Below are 20,842 nucleotides of genomic sequence, written 5' to 3' on the forward strand. Positions count from 1 at the left end.
TAGATTTTCAGTACAAATCGGCAATTTCATACATTAACCCCTATTATTATATATATCCAATGATACAATGTATAATGTTCATAGTATTATAATTTATTGTTATTTTATTGTATTTTTTATGACGTGTAATGTAAATATTACTTATATTGTAATCTTAATGCAATTTTTTTTTACATTAATTTCCAATTACATAAACACTGACTTAATTAAAGTAATATTCGTTTTATTATAAATATTGAATGTTATGATCTCTGACTTGTAACGTACAAAATTGTTACATATAAATAATTTCATTCCGTTTCAAGCCTGCACAGGACTCGGAATAATTAAGCGGTGCACTAGTGGAAATTAAAACCAAGACTTACACTAATTGAATACATATCTAGAAGTATACCTTGAAATTAATTCACCTAAGAATGAGTGATAGTGTTTCATTTTGACGATTTCAAATGTAATTTGACTGCTTATGACATTTACGATTTTAACCTGTATAAAAAGGAGAATTGAATATTGGGTTTGGCACGAGAAGCGCGAAAGTTTGTACTTTTATGAATTTTACGAATTTTTTCATGAATTAATGCAATGAAAATTAGAGCTTTGAGAAGTATGGCTGGAGTGACTCTGGTGGACAAATTACGGAACAGTGTGAAAAGAGAGCGATGCAGTGTTGAAGAAAGTGTAGAGACAATGATAGAGAAATGGTTCGGGCATGTATAGAAAATGGAAGATGATTGATATTAATCTATTTTGTCTATGGCGGGCAAGTTGATAAGGGTCGATCAAAGCAAACTTACCATGACTAAATTGTAGATGTCTTAAAGAAAGGCCAGGTCAATAGTACATTTAACCGAATAGCATGTAAGAAAGCACTTATGCGTATTGATGAGGCGAAAGATATATGTAAGGACCGTAGCAAATGGAGACTCTCGTCTCTGCCTAACCCAAAGGGAGGGATATGAAATAAATATATGTATAAAGGACGCAGGTAAGCATTTTCCTAAGTACGCTTTCACTGCTAGGTAAGTCCAACGATGTAAAAATTATAGACGTAAAATTTAAATATCAAATCCATTATATAGTTGATATAAAACGGCTAACCACTATTTGGCTTTACACTCGGCAATAAATTCCGACCATAGCGAGTCAGGTGACTCGCGTAAAATATTGGTAGTGCATTGGGCAGTTAGTGCTCATGAAAATTTAAAAAAGGACTTTAAACTTACTTTAGATACTTCTGAAAGTAGAATAAGGTTAGTTGCCAAAACAGATTAGCCTAGGCTTAGAGAAATGTGGAAGTAGAAGGCTACGTCCACAAGATTTGTTGTAAAAAGAGGAAAAGAAAGGCTGTAACAAATAATAAAATGATGTAAAAAAGGAACAAATTATTATAAATCACTCCCTGTAAGTCTAAATAACACAGTACACAATAGTTACCCCAAAAGAGCCTACATAACTATATAATTTTAGTGATAATCGATGTGACGTATAACAATAAAGAAATGAAAGTAGTTTGTGATTCATGGGTACGTCCTCTCATTCCAAGAATTTTGATGGAAGTGACGACGACGGATCGAAGAAACGTAAGAATAGTAATGGAAAAGGAAAAGTTTTTAAAATAAGTTGCCAGGAAGCCTACTGTGAGCTTATAAGCAGCCAGCCAAGTTCCATGCAATTCACTTGACGTGGTAAAACTGAATTGCTTAAATTCGTATCATGAACTACACAAAGTTGAACGGGTATGGCATCACACGATGATGAGTTTTATTTTTTAAACGTTAATTAATGTCTCTGTCTGGCTAGCTGACATATAACAAGAGCAAGACGGAACCACATACTAAATCATATGAAAGAAATAGACAGGTGTACTGTCCTGGGAGTGTTCAAGCACTATTAACCAATTATGTTAGAAATGAGAATAATTATATTTTTTTTATTAAATTTATTATTAATTATACTTAATACGTTGTTTTGTAATATCGGCAAATTTTCAATCATATTTTTATTTATTTAAAATTATATGTCATGTTATTATTGAAATTAATAAGGTGAGTTTGTAATTTGATAACATAATTGGAACGTATCTTTTCATTGATTGCATTAAAGTTAAATTTGGCTTAAAAGTTATTTTACGCCAAAAAGTTATTGTAGCACTTACGCTACAACTTTGGATGGAAAGTCCTTGGGTGCATAGCTTCAACAAAATAAGCCGTTAGAATAAGATAATAGTTGTATGATACCATCTATTAAACGATAGGTATTTAAACCCGTGAAATTATTTACAGTATTTTCAGAAAAGATTGGGAAGCATTTTCAATTTATAATAGATATGACATCAGCACTTTATATCTCTTACTACTCGACAAAATCCACTCATTTCATACTCCTATTTTTTAATACAGCTATAAAACTTGGCAGTTCATAAATATAAATTGTGTACGCAGTGATTTTGAATCCTAGTTTATTAGAAGTCGACATGCAATGGCATTCATCACAATGTTCGGGTTTCATACGACTATTTTGTGTTTACAAAAAAATGTAATCTTTGGTGACCATTGTAAAGATTTCTTTTTCAGTCTTAATGAGGATTTGTCATGCCATAATTGTATTTGAAAAAGAATAATGTACTGAAGGAATTTGACTATAAGCTGTAATCACACCTATTACCTAGTCTCATACTAGAGAATTCCCTGTACCAGAGCAATAGGGCACTACCATAAACTTCCAGATCAGAACCATTTAGAAAAGTTAATTTCCAAAATTGGTCGAAACAGGAATTGAACCTGGGGTCGTCGAGCGCCCACAGATCTTTAGGTATATAGAGTACAGAAACGTTCCCTGCGTTACAAGTATATTGGGAATCCTGCTATACTGTAAGACATAATTTCATTTGTAACCGACAAGTTGTTTAATAGCGGATAGCCATGAAAAGCACAAAGCCCCAGAGCCACACACACGCACGCGCACGCATGCGCTAACCCACTCACATAAAACATATTGTACAAATGAAGCGAAGTATTTGTAGTCGCGTCAAAGAAATTATTATAGCTGATGACAAACACCACCATGCACAAAAATCTGCAGTCTATTCGTCAATTCGACAAACCCCACTTCTTGCAAAAGACGTCCCTAATCTATCATGCTCCAAGAGGCATTGATATAAAAAAAAATTAAAAAAGAATTTTGGGAAAAAAACAGCATCTTCCTGTTTTTGTCATTTTTCAAATTAACAACATAATAGACACGTTTAACTTGCTTTGTATAATAGATATTAAAAAAATTATATCTCGCTATTATAATTGTTCTTGCAAAATAAGTTATTTCTATTGAAAAACAAACTAATTTATTTTGCCTTGATAACAGCCCAAAGATTCTACTTGTTATGAAATTACAAAACACTATACTGGAACCGTTATGAAGCCTGTATGTTAAAGAAGGTTCACAACTATTAGAAATTGTGAAAAATACAGAAAATATTGTAGGTTTCACAATAGGACAAATGAGAAATATCTCACATAAAATTCTAAAAAGTTGGATGTGTAAGTCCAGATTCGAACCCACGTGCCTCAGAGGTGGTAGGTCAAACCATTAGGCTACCATGGTTTCAAAAAAGTATAATGAATATAATACAGAAATAATAACAACACAAACTTTCTAAAGTACGATAGCAAAATACAAATTGTTAGCTGCATATTTAAGGGGTGTTCAGACGAGCGCGATGGAAGTTTGCATTCAGATGCGGATTCGAAATAGTCAGCTATAAATTTTAAATAAAACAGTTCTGGTAGGGAGGTGCAAACTTTGTTGCAGCTATCCGGTAGATTGATTCGTTTAATGCGCGATTGGTTCTTTTGAACAAAGAGCCGTGCTGAATAAATAAAGGAAAAGTTCTGAAAATATCTTACGGGCCGTTCAAAAACGTTTGAAATGTAATGGGATAACTCTAAGAAATATTTTTTTTCAGAATGTTTTTGTGTAGGAAAAAATCAATTTCTTAGGGAAATTTCATTATTACAATGAATAGAATCGCTTATGAAATTAATTTCTGTAATGCTAATTCTCCAATTTTTGTTTTCATTTACTGGAGAACACAAATGTTTACACGTCACAAGTAAGTAAGTAAGCTAACAAAAAATGACTTAATAACCAACAATTTTTAGTTAACCACAGTAACGTAAAATGATTTCGACTTTCAGTAAATACTACAATCCTAATTCAGTGGTGACACTTCCTACAGGTAATGCCAACACTAAATTATACAATTATAAAGATAGTATAGATCTAGTAATACAATTATAAAGATAGTATACAAGATGCACTTCAAATAGAGACACAATAATATCAGATGGTGAGAATACTCACTACAATGATTTTTTTAAAAAGCTATTCCAAAATATCTATTGTTGTTATAAATATAACACAAAAATAACACTAAAAATAAATTTAAGCTTTATGATTGTGATTTAGAGTTAAAAAAATTTGTCGATTCAATTGTAGCACGTTTGCTATCCCTAGCTGAACGATATTGCTTTAACAGCCACGTTACCGAGATGAATATGTTCACTTGTACCGCCTGAACAGTATATGTTTAATATAAAATTTACGATATCGTTAAATTCGTAGATACAGCGATACGGTATTGATAGTAATCTTTTAAAATTGCACTCGAGGTAAACGAGACATTAAATATGTATATATTTTTTCTTTTATCTGTACGACTTTAAGTGACATTTGTTTGATTAAGAATAATTTTTTTGTTTGCCATTGTACCGTCTTTATAACAATAATATACTGTGTAACAAAATAAGGCTAGCAAGACGAACCGAAAAACAATTCGTAATATTTTTTCTTCAATATATAAATAAATATACATAAATAAACCGATTTTCACTAATGAGATATTTTTTATAACTTTAACCTAAGAATTAAAGTGAGTTTTTTTTACTTAATTTATCATGAAAATGAGAGTAAATTACCTTGCTACTTTGCGAATCCAGTGTAGTGAACGTGTTTTGCCTCTTTACGAGATATCACGTTATGGTAGTGATTGTGGTTGTGTTCGTGTTATTTATTTTATTAATTTTAAGCAGAATGATGGCGGGAAAATTAACTGCATGAAAAAATATTCAACACAAAATTCGACTCGAATGTATGTCTCATGTCTCTTATGTTCTCTGAGAACTAAAGTGACTGACATAACTCGTAAAAAACAGGAAGTTTAAGTTGCAGTGAGCTGAAGATATCTGCAGAAGGACTGATGACTAATGGAGCAGACTTTTTCTAGAGTGGCGACCACGTCAAGGCAAACGTAATGTAGGACGCCCTGACCCTGCATGCGGACGGCATAGGGAGTCAACTCCCGTTCTACGTCCGATATCCGAAACAATGACTGTCAAATAAGTAATACTTGAAGAAATTAAAATACAATGTCAAGTATGAAGCTTAATTCGCATCATGCGTTTTATAAGGCAGAGCCGAGAGAGTTGGCGTGTTCTGGGAGATGCTCATGTCCAGCAATAGATGCTGATAAAGTTTGAAATATGTCGTATCGCCAAGGAGATGTGATTCAAGTTTACTAAACGTGTATTTAATGCGCCTAGGTGAATTAATGCAGGTGAATTAAATTAACACAGGGTATTTAACGATTTAACCTTCACTGGGTTCGCGGAATATCAAGGTAATTTACTTCCATTTTTATTAAAATGAATTTCTGCAAAGTAACGTATGAATTTATAAAACGACTTAGTTTCCTTTGAGGTGACGACTCTTTGTATAAGTGATAAAGTATATACTTGAGTGTTTTACTTACCAATAACATCGAGCTCAATTTTATGATTCCTTGTAGGAGAAATCTTGAAATCGACTCGGCACCGATACAAAGCACGGTCGCTGGCGACCACGTCTCGTATTCTTAAGCCAGATGGATTCGTTGAGTGCCATCTCGCTCGGCCCGCTAGCATGTCATCCGCCCAGTGAGCAGACGTTGCTTTTGCTCGGCCATCGTAGCTGCGGACAAAATTTTGACTCAAATGAACTAATTCCACATAAGACTCATGTTCCGTGACCCAACTAACCGTCTAACTCAGCGCCATTTGTTAACTTCGAAAATTTTACAACTCTGAAAAGGCTTTATACCTTGGTACTTTTAATTGTAAGTGGCACCTTTGGCCATTCATTATACTAAAAGTATTCTCCTATCTGTTTCTGCGCCGGACTTCCCTTCCCATTAAATCCAGAATACAGTACTACAGCTCTCTTCTCTATATTTCATTATAGCTGACTTCGAAATAAGAAGATGAAACCCTAAACTGTTTATTATATAAAAATAGCGTTATCGTTCGGAAAATATTCAGCTGTTCGCTGTAAAATCGTGACCGTTACCCGACTGATGATGGACCGTCATAAAAAGTCATGACTAATTGTCTGGCCACACAGACCTGACGCGCGTTTGAGTATGCCAGGGTTCATGAACATGTACATTACAAAAATTCCCGCGCCCGGAACGCTTCCGCGGCCGCTTCTGTATGGCCTGACAATAAATGTTAGATAAAGATGTATGGAAAAACGAAATGTGTCTAGATTCCACAAAAATATGATTCAAAGTATATTCCATTGATGATTATTGACCATTGATGATTATTTGACTTTGACCGCCAGCAGTCTACGTTTTCCAAGTAACTAAACTAAACGCAAGTGCAACCCGTGCAGTTCATTAAACAGCTCACTTAATTAAATTGACAATAACATGTGTCTATTTGTAATTAACAAGATCCCACATCCGAAGAGAGGACATAGTCTACTCAAATAGTCTCTAACTGAATATTATTCAAAAGCCCTTTTGGCAATTGTGTTTTAGTGTTTATATACTAACATACAATTGCCAAAACCCTATTAATAATAAGTATAATTTATAAAATACACAGGTTTGCAGGCACTTCCTGTTGCAAGAAAATCAAACGTTCGAAGCTGATTATCGTGTATTATAAATACAAACGCAAACACATTTAACGAAATTTTTACAGACAACAACAAAATAAATTATTTATTTCATTCATTAAAATAAGTTCGCAATTAATTTATTCTGCGTGTTAACCATTAATCCTCCCGGACATTTGGGGTACATCGAATAATCCCCTGTAAATTAATCATACGTAACATTTACATTATACAGGATGTAAAAAAATGAATCGATTAATTTTCGGCTGATGATTGTAAAGATAATAAACCTTTTTAAATTTACTATAGCTATCACACTGCACTGGTAAAAAACCTTTCTCATACTTCCCAACTGCCGCTGCGCTGCCTACGGTTTACTTTAAAAACACCGCTATTACATATATAATGGCGTATTTTTTTATGATACCAAGTGTCGATAGCAGGTGCAGTGCCACCCAGACCTTAAAGGCTGCCTTTCCATCAAAGATGTGCGAGGTAGCGAGGCGGTGCGAGGATGTATAGCGGCGCTGTGAAACGGTACGATGCTTTCCACCAAAGCTGTGCGAAGTAGATACACGGTGAGAGTATGCGCAGCGGCGCGGTGCGAGGAAGCGTTACGGGCTCTTTTCGGCTATGCGGGATTCGGTGTGATGTGGTGAGCGGTGGCGATGTGTCAGTGTCAGTTAGAGCCATACTTTCAGTAGCTCTAGTTTCCTACACCGTTTTGCACACATTCCTCGCCCGCATCCCTTGCACGCATTCCTCGTACACATCTCTCGCTATTTTTTGTATGTACAAATACTTAGCTCCGCTAACCCTTTTCCACCGGAGCTGCACTAAGCGACACTAGGAAAATGTAGTACCTAATCCTATTGGTGGATGTTTTCCTCGCACACCTCTGGTGGAAAAACTTAAACGCAAAGATCCGAGGGGCACTGCCACTGCGCTCGTTATCCTGATACATAAGTTGACAAGTTCCACGCGCTTATAATAATTATATAATTTCATCAGCACTATTATATAATACATAATTTATATTACACTATTATGTTATATATCGTCAGCGCAAACACCCTCTGTTCAACTTTCATATAACCCGCACAATGACACTAAAACGGACACCATTCTTCAAAGCCCTAAACGTAATCGAATCCTTAAGTAGGACAAATTATATTGACGTGTTCAGTAACACTGAATGAAAATTTGTAACATTTGCTGGTTACTATTTGTAGACAGTCACAGCCCAAATTGGCTCTGTGGTCTACATTCCGCATCTTACTTTCAGCCAGTGATCAACCCAACCTTTATGTGACTATGACTTACATGTTTAGTTGTACTGTAAATGTAATTATAACAAACTAAATAAATAAATAAATATATTTACCAGCATGTTATGTGTCAACCCTAAAGGCAACTTGCAGACCAAGACTATATTGCACACGGCACCAATATTCTAGAAATCATGCAATAGAGTAAACTGCAGACGCAGCGCCTCGTGCCAAGTCCACCAGCTCAACGTGACGCCGCGCACCGGCACTTTGATACACACCTCGGTCGGGTCAATTAGCTCTTAGTGATAATTAATTTGTAATTACATTTATTTTTAATTAAATTAGTTTGTAAAATTTTGGTTTTTTTGAGTCCTCCGGCAGCGGCCTACGTAATTAGCACCTTTACTCTTTACAGACACTGAACTGCTTGGTGGCAGTACATCGCCGGACGAACTGTTTCACAAAGCGCTACTACTACTAAATTGCGTATTACGTGAATCATCAGGTGGATCTGGAGTTGCTGTGTACTGCAGCGCCAGTAAACGGGCGTTTGTATGAAATTTACAATGCAACACCCCATCAAGGTTCTTTAATTGACAATTCACAAACACGCTATTGCGTCACAATGCGTTCATATGCGTATTACAAAACAAATAAGACAATATTCCACCTTGTAAAGCAAAAACACTCCGTTACCTCCTCGCCAATGACTTGGCTGCCTCTTTAGTTCGGTGTTACGTCAGTGTCATTCGTTCAGAAACTACACTCTATCATATATTATTTAATCTACTATATTAACGATCAGCGCAGTTAGTTAAATTGATTCGATTAATTGGTTTCCCTTCAAATATATTCAAGTAAAATATTTTGGATTCAGTACAAGTTTCGTATAGTCCGCTGCAAAGCGAAAATGTTGAAATACAGACGACCTTTTTTGATACACAATTTTTTTATAAATAGAACTAATATTTTATGTAACTATACTCATGAAAGGGTTTTTCATAAAGTTACTAATCCTTTCCCCTTTTTTATTTTATCCATCCCTACCTTCAGATAACACGCAGTTTTTCATTTCAACTAGTCTATAACAAGTCACAACAGGTAGGAAAAAGATGCCCGAAGACTATCTAAGACCATCTACATAATATATTAGGAAAATTGTGCTCTCGTATTTCTGAAATGATAGTGAAACCCAATCATAGCGATGCCGCCAAGCATTACAGCGTTCCTGTTTGTTTTGAAGGGTGCTGGTGAAAGAGTTCGTCCGGAGAAGTACTGTCACATTACTTATTACGTACATACGTACAATTCTTACACACCTAATCAGTAACACATTCACCTTATAAACACTCACTCACTCATTCTCACACTTTTCATATTGTGAGTTTACTTAGTGTTAAACCTTGAGAGGGTTTTTTAAATACTTAGTTTAGTTCACTAGTGCTTTTATTATTCTAAATCAGGAATATTCCACTAACTTTTATATATTTTATCCTTTGTCACATTTTCAGTGCCACAACCAAATTGCTCAAATGCAGAGTGGAAGTCTGGTGACCCGTAATTCAGGTTTATATCTATCTCGGACACCAGTCTCTCACAAAACAGTCTGACCAATTTTTAGTCTTGTATTAACCTCAAGTTCCTTACTATTAAGCCTGTTTTGTGATTGAGAAATAAATAAAACATCATTTATTCATACACTTATTTCTGCCGCGAAGCAGGAATGTGAGCATTACTGCGTTCCGGTTTGGTAATGTAAGGGTGCTGGTGAAATTACAGGTATATGGGACTTGTCAACTTATGTCTCAGGGTGACCGACGAAGTGGCAGTGACTCTCAGATTTTTGCGGTTTAAAACTCTAAATGGCACTGCAACTGCTATGGACTGACGTGTCGCTTAAAATAGCGCATGATTTGTTCGTCCCATCACTTGGTATAATAAAAAAAAATCGCTATTGAGAACATGAACAACGACTATACTTTATTTGCTTAAAGATGCCTCTTTGAAGCGTTCATTTAATAACTCAACAAATGAAAAAAAAAATTGAAACAAACGACTGTCTTTATATAAACGGAGTGGTTGTTTCTAAAGTAAAAAGAAAACCAATTAGAACAAAAAGTAACAAACCTCACGTCGTCGACATTTGAAGTATAATAACAGCCACACCCACCCATTTACTTAGAGTCACCTTGGAAATTCGCACGAAATACTTAATTGGACTTATGAATAATTCATGTCATACTTGGTTTAAAGCAAAACTTTGATAATAGTGCACAAATTAATCAGTTACGTAATAACACTTACTTACGGGTGAGTGAAAGATTGGGGCCAACCGTACTAAATGTATGGGACCAACGTATTTTTTTTTGGAAATATGCTTAAATGTTAAAATAAAATATATAGTTTGTCGCTATACTTGTGCCTGGGACATCGTCTACGTAGAATAAGTACATCTAGTAACCTATTATACTATAATAATTTTCGTAGTTTTATTGATTTTCCATTAAAACTTTCATCCCCTATTTAAGATAACCTCTTTAAGATTTATTTTTGTAACAAAAAATAGCCTCTGTTCTTCGTCTAGGTTCCATCTATAACAGAAATTGCACTACCTGATTAAAAGGGCCCTGAATCAAGGGTGGGCATGGTCTCCAATTAGCCGCTCCTTTTAACTTCTAAATAAGTTGCCAAATAGGGACTCTAAGTCCCTAGGTTAGTGTGCAAACGTTCCTTGCAAATTTTCGTCCCCTATTTTACCCACTTTAAGATTTATTCTTGGGATAAAAAATAGCCTCTGGCCTTGTTCTAGATTCCATCTATAACATTACTTATTACACTACCCGATTTCAAGGGCCCTGAATCAAGGATGGGCATGACCCTAATTGGCCGCTCTTTTTAACTTATATACAAGTTGCCCAAATAGGGACTCCTAAGTCCCTAAGTTACAATTAGGGGCGCTTGAATTCGGGTAGCGTATTTTTTTTTATAACATCAAGTAACGGGACGAACAAATCATGCGCCTGATGGTAAGCTACACGCCTGTCTATAACAGTTGCAGTGCCACTCAGAACTTTAAATTAAGGTGGCAACACTACCTTGAACGAACTTTTTCACAAGCAGCGCTACTGATACTAAAAACGCAATGCTTGTGTAAGCACATACCACGAAAATATTGTTATGAACACTTTATTTTAACGCGTAAAAAGGAAACAGATTCATCAGTATTACAGAATTTAAGAACAGTAGCGACAGAAGTGTTTTCCGCCACCTTAGGAAGTCCTGCATTCCTGATAGAATAAGTATACAAAATCCAACCTTTCTAACACACAATTATGTACGATATAGGTCAATGACGATATAGGTATAATTCGAATCTGAGTGAAGTAAACTTAACGTAACAATATTAACGTAAGTTAGTAAGTAACGGTAGCAATCTTTTGTGATACCAAGTGACAGAACGAACAAGTTATTCATCTGGTGGTAAGCGACACACCTGTCCATAGCAGTTGCAGTGCCACTCAGAGTTTTAAATCGCAAACATCTGCGGGGCACTGCAACCATGCCCTTCACTCTGAAATATAAGTTGACAAGTCCCATGTGCCTGTAATTTCACAGCACCCTTCAAAAGTGGAACATAGTAATGCTGACTTTACTGCTTGATGGCAGAAATAAGTAAAGTTACAGTACTACCCTGGACGAACTCTTTCACAAGGAGCTACTAAAAAGCGTTTACCTCTGTACCAAAATGAATCTAATTTGGTTCAGCGTTTTGTTCGTGAAAACGTAACAGACGCAGTTACTTTCCCATTAATAATATTAGTTTGGATTTACATAGATATTAGGCTTTCATTATGTTTATCTTGTTGGATCATATATTTACAGAAAGCATTAAAATAAAATAACTAAATTTCAAAATTACCCCTTTCATCGTTATTACACTGAACTAGATACAGGGACACAAAACGCTCATTTAAATCATGTTAATTTCTTTTAAATTATGTTTTTGCTTCATTATGTAATATAATACAATTCGAGAGGTATAGTATATTGGTAACGGCTTGACCCAGTTTTCACGAGAGTTTCTACATAATTGCAAAGATGATAAAGGTCATTTATTTTCCCTAAAAGTCACGTTGGAAATACCTGGCTGCTAGAAATGTCATAAATATTTCATAAGCAACCCCGCCTACCCAGTGTAAAGAAAAGCAATGGATCAACTCCGCTAGCTTTAATAATAAATACGCGACTCGGTTAGAAATTGAAAGGTCGAAATGAAATGCAGGAAGTAGCGTTTTGAAATAAATATAATTTTAAACCCAGAGGTAAGAGATCTTCAATGATTATATAATATCCATTGTCTCTAAATATTTTCATAATTACAACTGTAACGAGACGTGAGCTCAATGTAGTGCCCTAAGTATTAATGTAGTCCTTTTCGTTATGAATTTTGTAAAGTAGCAATTAAGCTAATTTTATTTCTAGCATTATACTGATTTAAAGTCCAATGCTACAGCCTTTTAAAAAAAAAAATTAATTATTGTCGTGACAACAATAAATATTATAAAATTTGATAATACAAGAAAATTAAAATATTGTGTTATAATTAGTAGGTACACCAGTTAAAATATGATTGAACCTTTTTATTACATCCTGTACATTATTGATTGGAGGTATACAGCAAGGTTCCCATCATAATGTTGTAGATATGATTTAAAAAAATACTGCTTGTCTTGATAGTCTTTTCATCCAAGTAATAATTCTTTATTTCATCAATCCTCAGAGTAAGTGTCGAGGATATCGACATCAGGGATGCCTTTAGAGTCAACACGAGGTAGGAAAAAGAAAAACATATTATCGTTGATTTCACTATAACAAAGAAGAAAAAAGATTTACTGCAAAGTCTTAAAGCCCATAACAGGAGCAATAAGAATATAATAAATTTAACACTAGCTTCATCGGAATAGAAGGAGTTTCTGAGGCAAATATATCAGAACACCTCACATTTTGAGCAAAGAAACTACACCATCTTGCAAGAGACTTTGCAAAAAGAAACAATTACGATTTTTGCTGGACCCTAAACGACAGTGTTTTCCTTCGGAAAAAATAGGGCACCCCGACTATAAAAATTGACTGTGAAAGTTATTTTCCCCTTTCAAATGATAAATGACTAGACCTAGTTAAGTTAATTTGTCTCGTTGAATTCATCTTGGTATTTGCATGCTTATTCTTTCCCTGCTCATTTTTTGTAATCTTGTTGGAACTAATTTTTAACGTAAATGTCAATGTTGTGTCTTTTATATACATACTACTTACACTCTTACACATATTACACGCCAAACACGCATATTCCTCACAGTAACGTCTAATACTCATATGAATTATCACTTGTATGACTTCTTTTTGTCAATTTCATTTCGCCTGTTGGACTTCTATCTTTGCCTTCACTAAGTACAAACTGTTTTTTATATTTTCATTTCCTTTTAAAAAAATTGCACAAATAATCTATTAACTAATATCGACTGCACTTCCATATTTTAATCTTATTTCTGTAAACCTGAAGAATTACACTAATTCAACACTAATTACACTTGGTTCTGAAAAGCTCAATTTTCTCTCCCAAAATATCCGTAGCATAAACGCTAACATATCAAGCTTGACAACTTTACTTCGAAGGGTGTCAATACATTGCGATATGATAATTCTCGCTGTATGCTGGCTGTCGGTTAATTCGAATGTCCCTTCTCTTCTTGGCTATAATATGTACAAATCGTCAAAATTATACAATCAAAACGACGGCCTTGTGGTCTATGTTAACAATACCCACAGCAATGTTACTGTAGAGGAGCCAACTGTGTCTAATTTTAACTGTCTGCTAACAAAATTTGGTACGCAACTGGCTGTGGTAGCCATATATAGACCACCCGCCTTTGTTAGCATTGACAACTTTCTAGTTTCACTACAGGATGTTCTTGGTAATTTGTCAGCTTTTGAAACTGTAGCCATTATAGGAGATATAAATATCGATATCACACCAAATAAATTTGACACCTCCTCTCTTGATTACCAGGACCTCATAGCTCATTATGGCTTATACCCCGGTCACGTTTTCACAACACGAGAAGATAGCGGCACTTGCATTGACCACACTATATTGAGAACCTCTCTTGCAGCCACATCGCTAGTCTTAGATGCAACAATTACTGACCACTATGCTGTCCTACTCTCTGTCGAAACAAATAGTCGAATTTCCATGTCGCAAAATTTCCAGGATCGACTTTATTGAACTAGATGAAGCCATCAATCAAATAGATTTTGACACAGTATATTCCACTAATGATGTAAACGTTGCTTCTTGTAAATATCGAGTATTTGATTCTTCCGATTCCTCTGGCCATTAAAAGATGCACTAAATCCTATTACGCATCTCATAGGCGGAGAGCGTTGAAGCCTTGGATTATCCCGGGTCTAATAAAATGCATGAAGCATAGAGACAATTTGTATAGGAAACTAAAAAAACATCCTAATGATGAAATTTTTAAACTCTCTTATAAGAAGTATCGAAATTTTTGTAACGCTCGCATAAAAAACGCAAAAAGAGACTTCGAAGGAGAAGAAATTAGAAAGGCTGGCAGAGATGGAAGGCGACTGTGGGAAGCCATTGGTAAAGTTGCCAATGTAAACAAACCTAAAAACATAGCTGATTTACTTTTGCAAGTAGGAAGTTCACCTCAAAATTCGATTGATTTGGTGAACCATTTCTTTGTAAATGTGGGCCCTAATTTGGCACACACCAATATGCAGAGCTCGGGATCCAATCATAATCTGCCTGAGACGTTCAATGGTAAATCTTTTGCTATGCTGGTGACAGATGATCGTGAAGTGGAGCAATTAATTAACGCTCTAAAGGCGGATTGTGCAACGGGATGGGATGATATCTCTGGAAGTCTTATAAGACGATACAAAAACCTCATCATGCCGCCGCTCACGTACATCTGTAATCTCAGTATCTCTACAGGAGTTTTCCCTGAACAATTTAAAACGGCGGTTATACACCCTATATATAAGGCGAGGTATCGAGGCCATTTCAACAGCTATAGACCCATCTCAGTTCTATCAGCCTTGTCAAAGATTCTTGAGTGCATTCTCAACAACAGGCTGGTTAATTTTTTAGAAACCACTCACCTTCTATCCGTTAACCAGTTCGGATTTCGGAAAGGTAGATCGACTGCGGATGCTGTACATCAGTTAGTTGATCATGTGGTCATCAACTTGGATAATCGACGTGGATGTCTCGGTGTATTTCTGGATCTGGTCAAGGCTTTTGATACGGTTTCGATACCCCGACTATTATATAAGCTGCAATCACTGGGACTGCGGGGACCACAGTTTGATATATTTAGAAGCTACTTCTCGGAGAGAACTCAGTATGTAAAAAATTGGTGCCTATACTAGCGACGCCCAACCCATTACGTTCGGAGTTTCACAGGCAAGCATTCTGGGTCCCACACTGTTCCTAGTACATATCAATGACCTTTGTGATTTACAGCTTCAGAACTGTAAAATTATCTCATATGCTGATGACACCGCGCTGATATTCTCTGGTGCGGATTGGGATGAGACCTATCAATCTGCAAAAGCTGGTTTTAGTGTGGTAATGAGATGGCTTAACGACAATCTTCTCACACTTAATGCAGAAAAAACAAAAGTCGTACTTTTTTCAATTCACAACCATACTATACCTGATAACTCACAACTCAAAATTGCCGTCATCTCCAAGCACGTTTCAGTATCAACAACCTTTTTAGAAATTACAAACAGTATAAAATACCTTGGAGTGCTGATTGACTCAAATCTTAATTTTAGACAGCATTAACTTGTTCTCAGCGCGCATTCGGAAGCTCATTTACATCTTCAAGTCTCTCCGTCATGTAGCAGAACCCTACATCATGAAAATGGTATACCTTGCTCTAGAACAAAGCTTATTTACTTATTGCATTTCCGTCTGGGGTGGGGCTGCTAGGACTCATTTTAATCATGTGGAGCGAGCACAGAGAGTGATTCTAAAAGTTGCCTGCTTCAAACCATACCATTTTCCTACTATGGATCTTTATGACTTGTCAAGTTCCTGCTGTTAGGCAACTTTTTGTCCTCTGGATGGTGTTGAGACAACACACCCTTACACCTTATGACAGTGGCTCTGGTAGGCAAAATTGCATAGTGGCCTCTTGTGACCGACTGAGGACTGCTTTTAGCCACAGATTTTTGTGCTTCGTTGGATATTTTCTTTACAATAAACTCCATCGAGAGCTTCACATTTTTACTACACATTTACACATTACACACACTTAGAGGCACACACACACACACACGCACGCACACACGCACGCACGCACGTACGCTCGCACGCACGCACGCACGCACGCACGCACGCACGCACGCACGCACGCACGCACGCACGCACGCACGCACGCACGCACGCACGCACGCACGTACGCACACACACACACACACACAGCTCGCGCGCATAGAAGAATTATCTCGAAGGTTTTTCTGTTACCGTAACTTATTTCTTTTTTATTTTTTTTATATGAATATTCTAATTTCTTCAATGCAAGGGTTGGGCCTGGTGACTAGTAGCACAGGTGTTAAACCTATAGCAAGCACCAGCTCCTACAAAATACTGTTCTAAAATTACTAAGATTGTTTATGTACTTCTTATTTTTTGTTGTATTTTGTGGAGAAATAAAAAGTAATATTATTATTGTTTATATGATTATTATTGCTCCTTATTTATCATGTGTTTACAAAATACATTAATGATGGCATTTTACTTAGTCTAATGAAGCTAAGCTTAGTTAATCCTGTTTTTAAATTTTATTATAATACTTAAAAAAATTAGACCCTTCCTATTTCGGTCCTAGCCAACACTCAGAAAAATACAAAATAAAAATATTTTTATTTAACACATTTTTCAGTAAAAACTTTACATCTCATAACCAAAATTTGATTTTCAGTACGTTGCTCAATAACTGGTGTGAAGTTAATTGCATGATTGTAGAATAGAATTGATGTCATCTACGACCGTATCAAGGCATTTGATTATGTGCACAGAGAAGTCGTCGATATACTCTTTTTTACTCTGGTTAGGATCCTTGCCTAGTATAGGGCGGTATTCCGTAACTTTGCCTTTCCTAAATGGTATTTTAGAATAATAAGGTCCATACAGGCAATGTAACAGATATTTTCCCTCAATGATTATATTATAATTACCATTAAGTAAGTGTCCACTGCAAAGTTTCTGGGTATATTAGTAGACACACATCTTTCATGGAAACATCAAACAGAGGCGACTTGTAATAAGATCAGTAGATTTGTTTATGTATTTATAAATTATATAATATAAATTAGAAATAGTTATGAGATATCCATGAAATTGTTTAATTTAATACCTTGATATGTAAAACAAATGTCCCACAGGGAATTTAAAATTATATGTATAAAATACTTTTAGATAATTATTTTTACAGTTTAGATAAATTTATTTAAATTATTATGATCAGAATACATTATCATAATTGACTTAAACAATGACACAAATTTACATAAAGTAATAAAAAATAAAGATAGACAATAGAATAATATTGTAAAATTTTGCACGTCAGAAATGGCGCAACACGGTCGTACTTCAGAGACCAAGTATTATACACTTTTACCATGAGCAATACCGTGTTTGCTTGCAAATAAACTATTTTCATTTCATTTCATTTCGATATTTGAGGATCTTATTCATTGTGCTGTTAACAGAGGAGTCCCTCGAGGTTTCATTGTAGGTCCATTTCTGTTCGTGGAAGACATGAGATTAACTGTTGCTCATCAAACGCCTAATTTTTTTATATTTAATATATATATTATATATATATTTAATTTAATTATAGTGAATAACATAAATAATAATAACATAAATAATAAATAAAAAATGTCTAAAATTCACATTGTCTAATGTTAATGTTAGGCGGCAAATTTAAGGAAGTTAACATTCATACACTAAAATCACAGCACATTTATGAAAATGTCACTTATGTTAATAAAAATTGTGAACACGCACACAAAAGTTTAAAGTACCAACTTGAAAGCAATCACATACTGTTAATTCCAACTATATGTGCTATTTAACTAATATACTACACATAACACGTACTAAGAAAACCATAAATCAACACCGATGTCGGTCCTGAATAGCAATAGAATATGGTATAAAAAATATATCTTAATCCGTCATATAGGCGACATGTACAGAATTCTAGTTTAATAAACTTTGAGGTTAGGGACAATTTTTAAAAAAACGGATTGGCACAACGTATAAAATCGTCGATATCAAAATGCAAAAGAAGACATAATAGCCGAGCTGCCTATTCGCTACCATATAACATTTCGTGACTGGAGAACACCTGGAATTGAAAACAAAAACCACTAATACTAAATTTTTTTTAGTTTTAACGTGGTCGTAAACGTTTTCACGAGCTTATATGCTGAGCGTGCTATTGACGTTACTCCAGAAAGATAAATACTTTTAACAAACCACCAAGCTACTAAGTATACATAATTATAATACTTCTTATCAGTCGAAGCAGACTGGAATAATTTAATAATTATTAGCATGGATTATTATTTTCCTTTTCTAAGAAGTTAGCGTTTATTTTGAAAACAGATATTGGGGAGACGGTTGTTTTGAGAAACTGCTTCTTATCGCTTGATTGCGCAATTCCGTAAAATATTTTGTTTGGTAATAATTTTAACTTCCATAAGTAAAACGGAGCCTTCTAAAAGCATCTATAAATTTCCAGCATATAATTAAGTAATTTGTAGTGAAAGGTATTAGATCTATTCTTAGTTCCATGGTCTGTTTTTGAAAGACGTAGCAAAAAAATGGTAATATTGATTTTATTAATATCGTGATGATTTACTGCCATGCCAAATAAACGAATATTCGTTTATTTCTTGTCAAATTATTCCATTAGTTTATTATAATTATTAATACCAAAATCGAACACAAAGAAAAATTCCTTCGATCTGACAGGACTGGAATCTGCGTCTGTATGCCAAATTAGGGCCACCTTGAGGGCCACGGTTCTATGAACTGAGCTAGATCGAGTCAGCAGACCTCACAAATTTTTCTGGGTTGCTTAAGAGCGGTTACGCATAGCGACTATTAGCAGCGATGCAAACGCGATGCAGTAGCGATGCAGTCGCTAATCGTCTGCCTTTACACACGCGCGCGATTTTAGGCAGCGATGCAAGACGCGTTTGTATCGATGCCATTGCGCGTTTGCATCGATGCAATCATCAATAAATTGCAAGTGTAGCGATGCAATTGCGCATCCGAACGCGCGTTTGCATCGCTGCTAAAAATCGCCGTGTGTAATCACTAGACTGCGGCAAGGCAGCAATATGCAATTGCGAAATAATTGTGTTCATTTGATCCCTTGCTGGACCGTTAGTACTTAAGCTTTAGTTATAAAATTAATGTATAACATATTTAAGGATTCACTCTATAAATCACATTTATTATAAACACGATTACTTGTAGTTGTAGATTAGTTCCTTTATAGAAAAAAAATCCTAAATTGTCTCTAAAAAAACAAAATAAACCTTTAGTATCCAAGGAATTTTTCATTGTGTTTGATATTTGTATTAATAATTATAACAAAGAGAATGGTATCATACAGTGTTATTTAAGTATATTTGTCATACTTATTCAAGTTTACAGTGTAGGCGTTTACGTTGTACGTGATCGAGTGGCTTGCACAACGGTTATCATGGTGTCGCTATCTATTTAGTAGCAGTAGAGTCCTTGTGAAAGAATTCGTCCAGGGAAGTACTGCCACATTACTTATTTCTGCCGCCAAGCAGGAATATGAACATTACCTCGTTCCGGTTTGGTAGGGTAATGGTGCTGGTGTAATTACAGGTAAAGGAGACTTGTCAACTTATGTCTCAGAGTGACGGGCGCAGTGGCAGTGTCTCCGATCTTTCGATCGATTTAATGCTCTGAGTGGCACTGTAACTGTTATGGACAGGCGTGTTTGTTCCGTCACGTCATAAAACAATCCCGAGTTCGCTCCCCGGCCGGGTCAATGTAGAAAAACTAACTATATTGTCTTGTGTTTGGGTGTTCGTCATACTATCGATGTTTCCGATTTCCATAACACAAGTGCTTTGGATACTTATTTTGGGTTCGGAGCAATGTACGAGTATGTTGTCTAATATTTACTTATTTATTTACTACACATTGAAAACTTAAAAAACCAAAACACATTTAAATAATTTGTTTTTTCAAATAAACCAACGTTTTAGGCTCATTAGAAGTTCCACAGTTACGGTTTTTATCTATCTTGTAAAATCATACTACACTCGTATTTAGACTTTCTTGGTACTACCTTATTATTTGCCATCTTAAATGATGCTGCTTGAAACGCCAAGGTCCAGTTTAACAGAAACATTATCGAGCTGCTAGCGTCAAGCTGCTGTAATACCTATACCTAAAACCTCTAACCGCTCACGCGATACATGCAGCCGTAGACGCATACCACACCTAGAGGTGCCGGTGATGATTTTATACCGATTTATCGGATATCGAA

At 35.4% G+C, this 20,842-nt stretch overlaps 1 protein-coding gene across 1 annotated transcript in view; it reads right to left on the reverse strand.

The window, feature by feature from the left end:
- LOC113235391 (nephrin-like) overlaps positions 1–20,842 on the reverse strand; it is a 187,437-nt gene that overhangs the window by 68,855 nt on the left and 97,740 nt on the right. Inside the window, exon 3 of the mRNA XM_026471070.1 lies at positions 5,807–6,003. Within this exon, the coding sequence (XP_026326855.1) occupies positions 5,807–6,003 (197 nt within the window). The remainder of the gene's footprint in view (positions 1–5,806; positions 6,004–20,842) is intronic.

The sequence above is a fragment of the Hyposmocoma kahamanoa genome, unplaced genomic scaffold, assembly GCF_003589595.1.
Source record: "Hyposmocoma kahamanoa isolate Upper Pololo Valley unplaced genomic scaffold, ASM358959v1 87, whole genome shotgun sequence".
Lineage (NCBI taxonomy): Eukaryota > Metazoa > Arthropoda > Insecta > Lepidoptera > Cosmopterigidae > Hyposmocoma > Hyposmocoma kahamanoa.